Consider the following 15,169-nt stretch of genomic DNA (forward strand, 5'->3'; position numbering starts at 1 on the left):
GTGTCAGGTATCATTAATCTAAAGGCTTCCAAGAACTATAAGAACAAGTTTGAGTTGGGATTAATTGATGAGTTCACCATTGAGGCTGTGGACATCGGGAAACTCAAGAGAATCCGCATCGGACACGACAACGCAGGTACACACATGCACACACTCACAGCAAATATCACTCTATTAATGCTGAAGTTATTGAAAACACAAATACACTGAATCTACATTGTGTATATGCAGTTGAGGATTGGTCGAGTTGAAATCTGTGCACTGATGACTGACGTGTGATGCGTGTGCTCGTTTGTGTGTTTACACTGTAACGAATCGCTGTTCTTTTTACAGCAAAAAACAGAAGTAATGCACAACCATTCCTAATAATGAACTTATTGTGTTGTTTAGAACAGTCGTATTATTTACAGATAATATAAAGACAGGTTATGAGTTTTAAACTGTATTTTTACTACAACATAATCGTAAAGAAAGGTTCATTTTAAACTATACACTAATGTAGCCAATGGCTTATTTTTTCTCAGTGTAAATGCTTCATTATGAAGTGGAAATCTTCTATTACGCATCATAAGACACACCCTACCATTCAAAAGTTTAGGGTCAGTAAGATTGTTTTGGTAATAGTTTTATTCGTCAAGGACAGTAAAGACATTTATTATGTTACAAAATATTCTATTTCAAATAAATAATGTTACTTTGGACTTTCGGTTCATCAAAGAATCCTGAAAAAAATGTATCACGATTTCCACAAAACTATGAAGCAGCACATCTGTTTTTAACATTGATAATAATAATCAGAAATGTTTCTTGCATATTAGCATATTAGAATAAAAAAAACAAAAAACGGAGCAATTCCAATAGGGCCCTCACACCATCGGTGCTCGGACCATAATGATTTCTGAAGGATCATGTGACACTGAAGACTGGAGTAATGATGCTCAAAATTCAGCTTTGATCACAAAATAAATTACATAAAAAAAAATATATATATATAATAATAATAATAATAATAATAATAAATAAAAATATATATATACACAAATAGAAAACATATTTTAAATTATAAAAATAATTTACAATATTACTGTTTCTACTGTATTTTTGATCAAATTAAATGCAGCCTTTGTGAACAGAAGAGACTTTCCAAAACAATAAAGAAACCTAACCGACCCCAAACTTTTGAATGTTAGTGTCAAATTACATAAATGTGTTTCCTTGTATTGTAAAATATATATTTAAAGGGAAACATTTTAAAACTTGATAAAAAAGTAAACATGCATTTGGCAAAAATGATCTTTTGTGCATGTATAATGAATTCATTAAGGTTTCCGCATGCATAACGAAAATTAAGGTAAATTTATGTCCGTATAAATCTGTGTTTCTTTGTCATTTATGCCTTTGTCGTTTTTGTATTAAATTGTCACTTAATTTATATCAGTGGCTCTCTTCTGGATCTCCAGTACAGACGGCATTGGTGTAAATCCTACAGACAATTACTTACAGTGTACATGTGTATGTGAATGTGTGCATGTGTCTCTGTGGATGTATACTGTACGTGTTTGTGTGTGTGTGTGTGTGTGTGTGGGGGGGGTGTTTCTCAGGTGGGTCTCCAGGCTGGTTTCTGGACTGGGTTGAGATCGATGCTCCGTCTCTGGGTCAGCTCCTGCGGTTTCCATGTGGCCGCTGGCTGGATAAAGGAGAAGATGATGGTGTCATTGTCAGAGACCTGTACCCTAATGAACTGCAGACACACCTCTACACTCCCTGTATGACACACACCTGCACACGACTGTATAGCTATGCTCTACAGATGTTTTACAAAGCTAATTATAATGATTACAGACTAATACGAAACCTTATTTACTTTATATATTAATCATTTTATCTTTGAGGATGTTTTCAACGGGAGGATTTGATCAGATTTAAACCACTTGCAGTAAAAACAAACACTTGTTTACCTAAATGGAAACATTTCAATGACTTTTTTTGCTCTTAAAATGCCCCATTGTGCTTTTTTCAAATATTACCTTTTATGCAGTGTGTAATAGCTGTCTGTGAATGTAAGCGGTCTGCAAAGTTTCTGCAAAGAAAACGGAAAAAAAAGTTATTTCTGTAAAAGAAAATATCTCCCTTTGCATTGAACTTTGAGCGTTGTAACTTTGCAGATGTTGTTTATGCTCAAACAGCAACATTACACACTAACTAAATTAAAAAAATGAAATCATGTGCTTTTGTTATTTTTATTAGTGTTCATTTTTTATTTTACTTACAGAAAATGTATTTTATTTCAGTTTTAGCTTCAGTAATTTTCGTTCTTCAACTTCAACTTATTTTATTTCACTTAATAAAAAAAAAACTTACGTTTTTTAAAGGGATAGTTCACTTTGAAATTAATTTTTGGTATGTTTTAGCTTACCTCAAGGGCATCCAAGATGTAGGTGTCTTTTTTTCAATTTTTATATTTTTAGGTCAAACCGTTCTTGTCTGTCAGTCATATAATGCAGGTCGATGGTCACGGTCTCAAAACACAAGCACAGAGTCCAAATTAAAACAATTCCCCGTCGTCCAAATTAAACAATTCCCCATCGTAAGTACACATTGATGGCCTAAGACACGAAACGAGCGGTTTGTGTGAGAAAACGAACAGTATTTATATCGTTTTAACCTCTTATACACAGCCATGTCGAAGTGATCTGCTCTGACGTGTGCGCAGACTGGTGCATAGACATATACACACTAGATGTTGCCTTAAAGACATTCGTTCAATGAACTGCCGTAGACAAGGCGACATCTAGTGTGTATATATCTATGCACCAGTCTGCGCACACGTCAGAGCAGATCACTTCGACATGGCTGTGTATAAGAGGTTAAAACGATATAAATACTGTTCGTTTTCTCACACAAACCGCTCGTTTCGTGTCTTAGGCCATCAATGTGTACTTACGATGGGGAATTGTTTAATTTGGACGACGGGGAATTGTTTTAATTTGGACTCTGTGCTTGTGTTTTGAGATAATGACCATCGACCTGCATTATATGACTGACAGACAAGAACGGTTTGACCTAAAAATATAAAAATTGAAACTACTGCGGAAAAAAAGACACCTACATCTTGGATGTCCTTGAGGTAAGCTAAAACATACCAAAAATTAATTTCAAAGTGAACTATCCCTTTAAGTTAAAAATGTTCATCTAATATTTAGATTTTATTTTAAATTGATTTCAAAATAAATTTTTCAAAAGTTTTAGTCAATAATAATAACTCTAAGTCTAAACAAAATGTTGTGTTTTTAGAAGTGATTAAAACCCTTATTTTGTATGTTTTGGGGAGATTATATCTCTAAAAGGAGTTTTTAAAGCATTCACTAACTTCTGGGGACAGTTTATTTTTGCAGTTTTGTCCCTGAAAGTATAATTAAGTCAATATCAGACATATACAAATACCCTTAAACTAGAAACTCATATGTCAATGAACAGCTGTATAAAAAAAAAAAAAAAATATATATATATATATATTTGCATGCTTCATAAGTACAGACAGATGCAAATGTGTGCCTCATCATTGTGCTAGACAGACCTACACGGACCGTTTGCGATTAATGTGCATTTCTCTTGTGTGTTGCAGTTGTTCCCTATGAGATTAAAATCGTCACCAGTGATGTATTTGCTGCGGGAACAGACGCAGACGTCTTCATCATTCTGTACGGGCAGAACGGAGTGTGTTCATCTCAGAAATCTCTCTGCGTCAATAAGAGAGAGAGGAAGATGTATTTTGAACGAGGGGCGGAGGACATGTTCATAGTAGAGGTAAATGAGGAGACTGAAGTCATATCTGTGCTGGTCATGTTGCGTTTTGAAAGCTAGCGTGCTTGAAAAACATTGCTATTCGCCCTGCTTCATTTGAAAAACCTGATATAATCATTTTAAATAAAAACCTGGCTGGCATTAAAAAACAAACAAACCTGCTTCATTTGCGAAGTTTTGCTGGTGAAGTTTTGTTGCTGAACCAACACCAGACCAGTACAAACTGGCATAAACCAGCCTGGACGAAATTCATCTTGGTCTTAGCTGGTCTTTTCATCTTAACTTTTCACTTTTCTATTAATAATTCAAAGACGGGCTTACACTGACAACATTGATGATGATGATGATGATGATGATTCTGGGCTTCTGCAGTTGGAGGACATCGGAGATATCATTGAGAAAATCCGCATCGGTCACGATAATCGTGGGGTGAATCCTGGCTGGCATTTAGACCGTGTGGAAATTCGCAGACTGCTCCGGAAAGGGAAGGTATCAAGCTTTTTTTTGTACCATACTTTATTAAACTTGTACAAATCTGCATCTACTGTACAGTTCAATGTGAAAGACTTCTTGAAATGGAGTTGGTTTTGTCTAATCTTAGCCTACAGCATTTTTGGAAAGACTTTCAGGACATCCAAAATAGCATATCCTGCCAATTTCAGCTCCCTAAATGTCCCAGAAATCAGCGAACTGTGGTTGATCCTTTCACATGTTGGTCAGACGTTCCCCTCCTGCCTAAATTGGTATTCTGGCCAGACTGAGCTACACTGTGGATCAGATACTGTACATTGGTCTTAATTCTGGCAACGTGAAACTAGGTTGAGTCTAGAATGTTCCCGTCTGGCCGTGGAAAACCTTCTTTTCCTCTCCACTGTCTGTCGTACACCCATTTCATTGACCCACATCTGCTCTCTGTTGCCTTGTGTATAATTAGTTCCAGTGACTAATCTTCTCTGACCTGTCGCTCCACTCCAGCGCTATCTGTGTACAGTAGAAGAGTGAAACGCTGTAGTGCCGTCAAGCACATCACACCACCTGATATCAACACACACGTCCACCTGCAGAAACTGTGCGTTTACACTACTGCTCAAAAGATGAAATTAAGACTTTTACTCAGCAACGAAAGTGAAAGACATTTATCAAATTACAAACGATTTCTATTTCAAATAAATGCTGTTCTTTTGAACTTTCTATCCATCAAAGAATCCTGAAAAAAAATTGTCATGGTTTCCACAAAACTATGAAGCAGCACAACTGTTTTCAACATTAATAATAATAATAAGAAATGTTTTCTGAGCAGCAAATCATCATATTATAATGATTTCTGAAGGATCATGTGACACTGAAGCCTGGAGTGATGATGCTGAAAAATCAGCTTTGAATCACAGGAATAAATTACATTTTATTATCAGTTATTTAACAGTTATTTAAATAACATTTCATAATATTCCTCTTTTACTCTTATTTGTGATCCAATAAATACAGCCTTGGTGATCATGAGAGACTACAATAAAGAGAAAACAATAAAGAAACCTTCTTGACCCCAGATTTCTGAACCGTAATTGTATTGTAAAACATATTTGAAGGGCAAACCTTAAAACTTGCCAAAAATGAGCCATTATGCATGTATAATGAATTAATTTAGGGTTAACGCATGCTTAATGAAAATGAAGGTTTATTTATGTCCATATGAATATGTGTCTGTTTCATTTTTGTTATTTTTGCATTAAATTGTCACTTCATTAAAATTCTTTAATTGAAAAATGTTTCCAACCCCAAACATTTGAACAGTAGTGCATATTATATGCTTTTCGGTATCACTTTATTTTAGTGTCCTTGTTACATATGTTACATATACTTACCATAGTAACAATAAATTATGCATAAATACATGCAAATAACCCTCAACCAAACCCTAATCCTACCATAACCCTATAGTAAGTACTTGTAGTTGCAATATAATTACACTGTAACAATGACACCTTAAAATAAAGTGTAACCTGCTTTTCTTTGCCTGTCTGATGGATTTTGATATTTGATTTGATTTTTGATGTAATTATTTTACTGAAATTTTAAACTAGCCCCTTCTATCCCATTGTTTAACTAAACTGGTCAACATGCAGCCCAGACTCGTATCATTGGACTCAGATAACAACCACTCAAACAAACAGAAGAATGTTGTAAAAACAACACTGACACATAATTTATGTAGGGTTACATTTAAAGGATAGGATAAAGTGAAAAAATGAAACATTTAACCCTTGAATAAACACTTAAAAGGAAAAGACTAATATTCACCAAGCCAAGACTGAATAATGTGTGTGTACATGCAGGGCTCTGAGACGGCAATATTCCCGTGTGAGGGATGGCTGGCTCGCTCGGAGGAGGACGGCGAGACCATTCGAGAGCTGGTGCCGTCTGACATCATCGTGGAGAAGCTTTCACGAGACGGAACCCTCAAAGTCATTGAGACGGAGGTGGACGACGCGCTGGAGAGTGAGTCACACTATACGCTTTTCAATTCATGCACTTGGTCAATGGGAATGAAACCCATGACCTTAGCTTTGCTAATGCCATGCTCTACTGTATGAGCTACAGGAATGATTTTGCATGTGTGTGTTGCAGTACACACATATACAGTGAGCGTAACCACAGGGGATGTGTATGGAGCGGGCACTGATGCAAACGTGTTCATCACTCTTTATGGAGACATGGGCGACACTGGAGAACGCAAACTCAGCAAGTCTGAGAACACCAACAAGTTTGAGAGAGGATCGGTGAGACACACACACACAAATACACACTTATTTCTGTCATCCTAATGACATCATCCTAATGCTTCTTAATTTTAGGTACAATTTGGACCTTTATGAAGCTATTTCCAATGTCCTGGCAATGTCCTCAAAGTTTGTCATGTTTTATTATCCATGTGAGAACCTCTTCAGACATTTTTACCTTATGAAAACTAACTCACACTAATGAACAAATACATCATTAAAATCACCATTCAAACGTTTGTGGCCGGTAATATATATATTTTTTTCGATTCTGTGATGAATAGAAAGTTCAAGTTTTATTTTTTGAAATAGAAAGTAGATATGCCACTTTTGATCAATTGAATGCATCCTTGCTGAATAGAAGTACTGACCTCAAACCTTTGAACAGTAGTGTACTTTCCCTCTGATTGGCTGCTGACAACGACTGCTTCTGATTGGTCAGGTGGATACGTTCACTTTGGAGGCAGTGGATCTGGGCCAGGTGTTCAAGATCCGCATTCGCCATGACAACAGCATGCTGAGTGCTGATTGGTACCTGGACCAGGTGGAAGTGGCGGACCAAGACACAGAGGAAGTGTTTCTGTTTTTGTGTGAGCGATGGCTCTCGAGAAAGAGGGAGGACAAACGGATCGACAGGGTGTTCTACGTTAAGGTCTGCCTGCGTGTGTGCATGCGTGCGCCCATGCATGCATGCGTTAACAATGTTGGGTTACAGTCTAGTTACAGGACTAGTCCAGAGTGCATCTACATATTCTCTGTGTGTGTATGTAGGGGTATGAGGGAGAGCGAGAGACCGCCTTCTGTCCAATTAAAAAAGTGACAAATTTCGACAGCAACATGAACAAGAAAAACAAGAATCGGCATTCAGGGGAAGATGACGAAGAAGAGGAAGGATCACGTACGTACTTCGTATTGAGTCCCACTCCAGAACATTCAGTGGGATTCAAAATTCTGAGACCTCCAGTTAAAATGGTTCATTACAAATGATATTATCAGCGTAACAACTTGAGTGAAATGAATTAGAGAATTGTATTTTTAATTTTTTTGCCCTTTGAATTGAGCAGAATCTGAAATATTTAATCATATTTTTTTTTTAGCTTTCAAAATGTTAAAATATTCTGTTATTATTTATTCAACATACCAATTTAAATATTCTGTTAAATTATTTTTAATTTAATTTAATTTAACTTAACTAGCAACTTAATTTAATTTGACTTGACTTAACTTGATTTCATTTAGTTATTTAATTTAGTTGAATGTGTTTTACTTTAATTCAATTACTTAAATTAATTAAATTGCATTATATTAAATTAAATTAAATTGCGTTACATTAAATTAAATTGCAATAAATTGCATTAAATTATTTTTAGTTTAATTTAATTTAACTTAACTTAACTAGCAACTTAATTTAATTTGACTTGATTTCATTTAGTTATTTAATTTAGTTGAATGTGTTTAATTAAATTACTTAAATTAATTAAATTGCATTATATTAAATTAAATTGCATTACATTAAATTGCATTCAATTAGATTTAATTTAATTTAATTTAATTTAATTTAATTTAATTTAATTTAATTAAATTAAATTAAATTAAATTAAATTAAATTAAATTAAATTAAATTTAATTTAATTTAATTTAATTTAATTTAATTTAATTCAATTCAATGCAATGCAATGCAATGCAATGCAATGCAATGCAATGCAATGCAATGCAATGCAATGCAATGCAATGCAATGCAATGCCAACCACCCATAACTGAATTATGGAAGCAAGTTTTTTTTCATGATTAAACACCATTATTTTCTATTTGAATTTAATTTGAGGGAAAAAAATAAAATGTTGTTGTGTGTGTGTGTGTAGTGATCCCCTACCACTTCTCGGTGACAACGGGTTCAGATCGGGATGCTGGGACGAGTAGCCGAGCGTACGTCATCATCATAGGAAAGAAGAACAAGCAGACAGACCGCCTCTGGCTCGACTTAGACGGGAAGAATGCATTCATGCCTGGATCCCTGGATTACTTCACCTGTTATGGATCTGATGTTGGCGAGATCAAGACAGTGCAAGTGAGGAAACACACACAGATTCTGCAGTTTTGTATGTCATAAGCTTGTTGTACAGCACGTATAGATACTGCAGATGTCAGATTGGTGGTTTGTGTTGTGTGTAGTTGGGTCACGATGGGGCGACCCCCGAGAGCTGCTGGTTAGTGGACGAGTTGTCCGTCGAGGTGCCGACTAAAGCAGTGCGATACGTGTTCCGCTGTAAATGCTGGTTGGCCAAAGACAGAGGAGACGGACTCACTGCCCGCTTCCTAATAGTGCAGGATGCAGAAATGGTCAACATCTCACAGAAGGTACACCGTTTCATTTCTATAGCTCATGTAAGGTGATTACAGTATACACTACCGTTCAAAACTTTGGGGTAGGTAAGATTTCTTTTAATCTTAGGCTGTATATATTTGATCAACAGTTAAAACAGTAATTTTATAACAATCTAAAATAACTTTTCTATTTCAATATCATTTAAAATGTAATTTATTCCTGTGATCAAAGCTGAATTTTCAGCATCATTACTCCAGTCTTCAGTGTCACATGATCCTTCAGAAATCATTCTAATATGATGATTTGATGCTCAAGAAACATTTCTTATCATTATCAGTGTTGAAAACAGCTGTGATGCTAAATATTTTTGTGGAAACTTTGATACATACATACAAACATAAAAAAACAGCATTTATTTGAAATAGAAATCTTTTGTAACATTTAATGTGTCTTTAAGTATTAATTATTATAATTTTTTTTTAAATCTTACTGACCCCAAACTTTTAAAAGATGTGTACAGTACCTCATGAAAGGTCTTTTTCTCCAAGGTTATCTATGAGGTAACCGTGATAACAGGAGATGTCCAGCATGCGGGAACGGACACACAGATCTATATGACTGTGTTTGGAGTCCACGGCACATCAGAGGAAATTCTGCTGCCAAAATTAGAGGACAGGTACGTATGTACACGCACACAAAGAAACACAAGGGATAGTGTACATTCAGCTGGTAATTAGTGCAAGATAAATGTACATTTTATTTAGCAAAAATATTGATTTGAGCTGAAATATAATATTTATGAAAATAGAAGGAAATTAGAATGTAACTATAAGCAAACAGGTTACCAGTCTCCTAAAAATTATGATTATACATATGTGACCCTGGACCACAAAACCAGTCACATGGGTCACAATTTTGAAATTGAGAATTATACATCATATGAAAGCTGGATAAATAAGCTTTCCATTGATGTATGGTTTGTTACAACTATTTGAACATCTGGAATCTGAGGGTGCCAAAAAATCAAAACATTGAGAAAATCGCCTTTAAAGTTCTCCATTTATGTTCGAGATTGTGCTGCATTCACTCACAAAAATAAATATTTTATATATTTACGGTAGGACATTTACAAAATATCTTCATGGAACATGATCTTTACTTAATATCCTAATGATTTTTGGCATAAAAGAAAAATCAATAATTTTGACCCATACAATGTATTATTGGCTATTGCCACAAATATACCCGTGCGACTTATGACTGGTTTTGTGATCCAGGGTCACATATATGTTTAAACGGTCTAATTTTGTATGTTTAATGTGTGTGTGCAGGTTTGAGCGAGGGCAGAAGGACACATTCAATCTGGAGATTGAGGATATCGCTCCATTGAGAAAGATGAGAGTGCGTATAGATGGTTCTGGAAGCAGACCCGACTGGTTCCTGGATAAGGTTTGTAAGAGAAAGATACATAGAGTATACTGTAACTTCCCAAGCCTTTGAGCGTATTAATGTGCGCATCTATGTAGGTTGAACTGCATAACCTACAGACGAATGAAGTGGCGTTATTTACGTACGAGGATTGGCTGTCTCGCTCATACGGGCCCAGGCGAACCCTCATATGTGAAATGTCTGCCGTGATTGATGATGAGGAAATGGTGGAGCTCACCATCTACACCGTTTCTGTAAAGACCAGCGATTCAACTGGTACGCAATTCCTCATAACGGTCTGCAACTATTTTGAGGGTTTGTTCACACTTGGCATGTTTGGTTGGATTAAAAAACGAACTCTGGTGCGATTGCTCTGTTAGTGCGGTTCATTCGAATAAGTGTGAACGCTGCCATCTGAACCCTGGCGCCGAACAACCAGACTGAGACCCCTGAAAAAACGAGTCTCAAGAACTCTGGTGTGGCTAGACTGAAATATGAACGCAACACGGACCAAAGACATCTAAACGAACCAAAAACAGGATGTGATGTCACAAGATGCGACCCAAAAAAAGGACAGAATGCTCAAGCTTTTTCTAAATGTGTCATTTTCTTTTTTTGGTCCAGACCAAAAGAACTCAGAGAACCGAACTGCAAGTGTGAACACTTTTCATACTGTTAAAGGCTTGATTGGTTGTTTTTATAGTCACAGATAGATTGTAACCTATGATTGGTTGTTGTTTTTTTAGCGGCTGGAACCGATGCTAACGTGTGGATGATTATTTTCGGCGAGAATGGTGACACGGGAACACTAGCTTTGAAAGAAAGCAACAAAACCAACAAGTTTGAACGCAAACAGATGGACACATTCCGTTTCCCAGACATCCTCAGCTTGGGCGAGCTCTCGAAAGTGCGCATTTGGCATGACAACTCAGGTAGGCCAATCAGAGCGCTCAGCACAACACTAATGAACCAATGGAATTAGTGATGAGCAAATTAGCCAGTTCATCTCAGGGTAGGTCTGTCATAAAACCTTTATAGGTTTATATGCTCAAAACTAGTATATGTGTGTGTTTGCGTTGGCAGGTCTGGCTCCTGGTTGGCACCTGGAGTATGTGGAAGTGCATGATGACATCATGGATAAGAAGTTTCGTTTCCAATGTGACCGCTGGCTCGCCAAGAAAGAGGATGACGGACAGATAATGAGAGAGGTGGCGTGTGCCAACAATGATGCTGTGGATTTCGATGAAAAAACCAGTGAGACAGACACAGTCTTATATGTATCTCCATACAAATGTAGCTTAAAAACTGTTTGAGATTAGAATTTTTTTTTTTTTTTTTTACATTTTAAAATGTAATATAGCAGATGAGGCATAAAACAAACAAAAAATCTTACTGACCCCAAAATTTGCCATGTGTTTTGCTTTCTGCCCCATACAGAATATGAGATTCTGGTCAAGACAGCAGATACAGATGATGCTGAAACCAAAGAGAACGCCTGGATCGTTCTAGAAGGGAAGAAGGGACGTTCCAAAGAATTTGTGATGGAGAACTCGACTAAGAAGAAGCGTTTTTTACGGTAGGTGTACACATAGGTGACGGGATGCGGGTGCATTATGTTCCTGTTATCACTGTAAAGCTGCTTTGAAACACTCTGTATTGTACAAAGCGCTATATAAATAAAGGTGACTTGACTGGACTTGTATGCCAGCAATATGAGCCAGGACTCTAGGGGGCCCCAAATCACCACTTTGGAATAATTTTTAATTGTTTATTTTTGTAGCTTTTTTTTATTTTGTATTTTATATCTTATACACAAGAACAAGTAGTGATTGAGAGGTGAAATGGTATGAAAATTTACCCCACAAATCGTGTATTATAAAATCAGAACAAACAGAATATTGTTAGGAATGGTTCCAGTAACAGACTGGGAAAGAGTAGTGATACATACTGTTAAAACTACAGCTCTGCAATGATAAGCTATTCTTTTTGTGTTATTATAAGCTTTTTGCAGTGTACAGCCGTGATGTTTGCTATTTCCTGATTTTAATGCCTTCTGGAATGTCTAAAATAAGAATTACATGACATTTTTGTAATGGAGAGAGATTTAACTATTGAATAAAAAGACAATGTATGCTGTTTAGATGAACACAGTAGCCTATCAATAGACACGTCCCCAATATTTGATATTCTAGATGTTCTTGATGCTGCTCGGTATCTGTACTGCACATGTACGGAGCCTCTAGTCTAAGGGGACATGGTGCTGGAAAAAAATATGAGATATTTAGATGAGAAATATATATTTTAATGTTTTTGTATTCGCTTGCAAAACTTTAACGTGAACCCGAGAAACTTTGCATTCGCTCGCAAAAATTTTATTATTCCTCCTATCTCATATTTGTTTTCTTCACCATGTCCCTTTAGGGGCTTCGTTACATCGCTCTCTGTGTGTCTCAGTTTATATTTTTAGGCTGGTCCAGCTCTGATACAATCTACTCGACTTTGCCATTTTGAGTAAAAAAAAATATATCATTTTCTATACTCGTAATTTCTAATTAAATATGACAAGACAAGAAACATTAACGGAGTCATTTTTGGCATATTAGAATTTTGAGTAAGAGTGAATGTTTGCATTTATAATATTATTTCCAAATATTTCAAATACAAAGTTCTGTCATGAAACTCTATGGCACAGGCTAATAGGTCCTTAACTTAACCTGCTTGCAGTCACATGATTCTATAGGGCACAGCTGATTGGTTCCTGCTGTATCAGTTATTAAGCTTCAAATACAGACAAGTACGCTTTCAGAAACCCTCCACCTTCCTGAGCTCCTCCTGTATAGATCTGCTATGGGTAATTTATCTATACTATATTTCACTTTCACTTTCTGTAGTGAATAATTGACTGGGGTTTGAGACTTCTTCATAACTCTAGAGCATAGTTTACACATTGCTTGTGTGATATCCACTGGCTCTCTTTCATGGTTTAAAAATGGAAATATTTCAAATATTGTGCGATAAATTTCTTTCAACAATTGCTTGCAAGATGATGGACAGCGATTAAGATTTAGCACGTGTCATTTCCATGATAAAATTAATAAAATTATTAAATAAATGAGTATTTTTTCATTGGTTAACATGCGTCATTCTGTGTAATGTGTGATTTCAGAGGCTCTTCAGACCGCTTTGAGTTCTCCTCCAAGGAGTTGGGAGACATCGCTAGTATCTGTCTGGGACACATCCCTAAAGATGGCAAGAAAGTCAAAGTTGAAGCCTCCTGGTTTGTGGAGGAGGTTGTTGTCACAGAGAAGGAGCTAGGCAACAAGTGAGTGATTTTAAGAAGAGTAGTGTTAAATTATGGTTTAAACCTTTAGGATCTGAGTTATTGTCTTGTAAATGCATGCTCTTAACTATCCCTAACCTGTCCTTTTCCACTCAGGTATATCTTCCGATGTGACGCCGCCATCCCTCTCTCCTCAAAACGAGACGAGTTTCAGACATTCGAGTGCACTAAATTCATCGAGAGCTTCACCAGCAAGGCCCAAAGCCTCGTACCTGTAAAATACGAGGCCATTGTTATCACAGGCGACGAGAAGGGCTCAGGCACCGACGCCAACGTCTTCATCACCATCTTCGGCTCCAACGGAGACTCCGGCCGGAGGCAACTCTGCCAGAAGTTCAGGAACCTGTTCGAGCGCGGCCAGACCAACCGGTTTATTCTGGAACTGCTGGACATGGGCGACCTGCTCCGAGTGTGTGTGGAGCACGATAACTCCGGACTCAGTCCCGGCTGGCTCCTGAGCAGGATCGAAATTACCAACACGGCCAATGGTGTGACGACGATATTCATTTGTGGGAAATGGCTGGACAAGAACAAAGCAGATGGGAGGATAAAACGTGTCATCTATCCAAAGTATTGACATGTAATCAACCAATCAGTGGTTAAGTCAGTATTAGTAATGACACTTCATTACATGACATTCTCAGATCAACAATCCTGTCATTATTTACTCACCCTCATGTTGTTCCAAACCTGTATAAAACAAAACATTTTCATCAGAAGTCAGAGTTTTGGATCAACATGAGGGTGAGCGAATGATGAGGGTTTTTCTTTTTGGTAAAATCTAGAATCTGGAAACAACAATTTGAGATTTAGAGAGTATGTCATGTAATACTGATATATGGTTTGATATTTTTTTCCCACTGAAGTGAATTGGAAGAACCAGTCTTCATCTTAATGGCAGCTGATTTTTTTTTTTAGTATTGTCTCAGGAACAGTTTGAGAAGATGAATGAAGGGGTGTTGAAGGAGTAACTGTATTTACACCTTTACTTTTAACTGGCCAATCAAATACACTCTGCATTCGGATCACGTGCATTGCTCAGATTGTTGAAGAAAATAGCAGGATTTTGTTTTCATGATCACTCAGCCTCAGCTCTTCTCAGATCACTGGGAAAACTTTGAAATGGAACATTCCAGTCTCTCTTTTATCTTCCAGAGTGCCACTTTCCAGTACATGTCACCAAATGTGCCTCTAAAGAGTTTTTATGGATGTGTGAAAGAATATGTTTTTGTTTGTATTTTTAATGTTATTATTTTGTACATTTACCTCTGTGAGGCAGTAAGGAGTGCATGTGTGTGCAACACGGTTTGTCCAGTAAAACTCAACCCTGAATCCACTGCTTCACTTTTGATTCATCATTACTCCAGTCTTCAGTGTCAGATGATCCTTCAGAAATCATTCTGATTTGCTGCTCAAGAAACATATCTGGTTATTATCAATGTTGAAACCAGTTGTGCTGTTTAATATTTTTGTGGAAACCATGATACATTTCT

At 36.7% G+C, this 15,169-nt stretch overlaps 1 protein-coding gene across 1 annotated transcript in view; it reads left to right on the forward strand.

Annotated features, from left to right (window-relative positions):
• Positions 1-15,081, forward strand: part of loxhd1a (lipoxygenase homology PLAT domains 1a) — a gene marked incomplete at its 5' end in the record, with an annotated part of 34,316 nt that extends 19,235 nt beyond the window's left edge. The window contains 18 exons of the mRNA XM_082140355.1: positions 8-136; positions 1,602-1,766; positions 3,626-3,807; positions 4,177-4,293; positions 6,138-6,300; positions 6,430-6,581; positions 7,024-7,233; positions 7,353-7,479; positions 8,445-8,650; positions 8,755-8,940; positions 9,457-9,584; positions 10,240-10,357; positions 10,435-10,612; positions 11,083-11,268; positions 11,420-11,590; positions 11,774-11,912; positions 13,503-13,658; positions 13,773-15,081. Coding sequence (XP_081996481.1) covers positions 8-136; positions 1,602-1,766; positions 3,626-3,807; positions 4,177-4,293; positions 6,138-6,300; positions 6,430-6,581; positions 7,024-7,233; positions 7,353-7,479; positions 8,445-8,650; positions 8,755-8,940; positions 9,457-9,584; positions 10,240-10,357; positions 10,435-10,612; positions 11,083-11,268; positions 11,420-11,590; positions 11,774-11,912; positions 13,503-13,658; positions 13,773-14,253 — 3,194 coding nt within the window. The 3' untranslated portion in view covers positions 14,254-15,081. The remainder of the gene's footprint in view (positions 1-7; positions 137-1,601; positions 1,767-3,625; positions 3,808-4,176; positions 4,294-6,137; positions 6,301-6,429; positions 6,582-7,023; positions 7,234-7,352; positions 7,480-8,444; positions 8,651-8,754; positions 8,941-9,456; positions 9,585-10,239; positions 10,358-10,434; positions 10,613-11,082; positions 11,269-11,419; positions 11,591-11,773; positions 11,913-13,502; positions 13,659-13,772) is intronic.
• Between the last annotated feature and the right edge of the window lie 88 nt (positions 15,082-15,169).

This window comes from Leuciscus leuciscus (assembly GCF_965113295.1).
Source record: "Leuciscus leuciscus genome assembly, chromosome: 16".
NCBI lineage: Eukaryota > Metazoa > Chordata > Actinopteri > Cypriniformes > Leuciscidae > Leuciscus > Leuciscus leuciscus.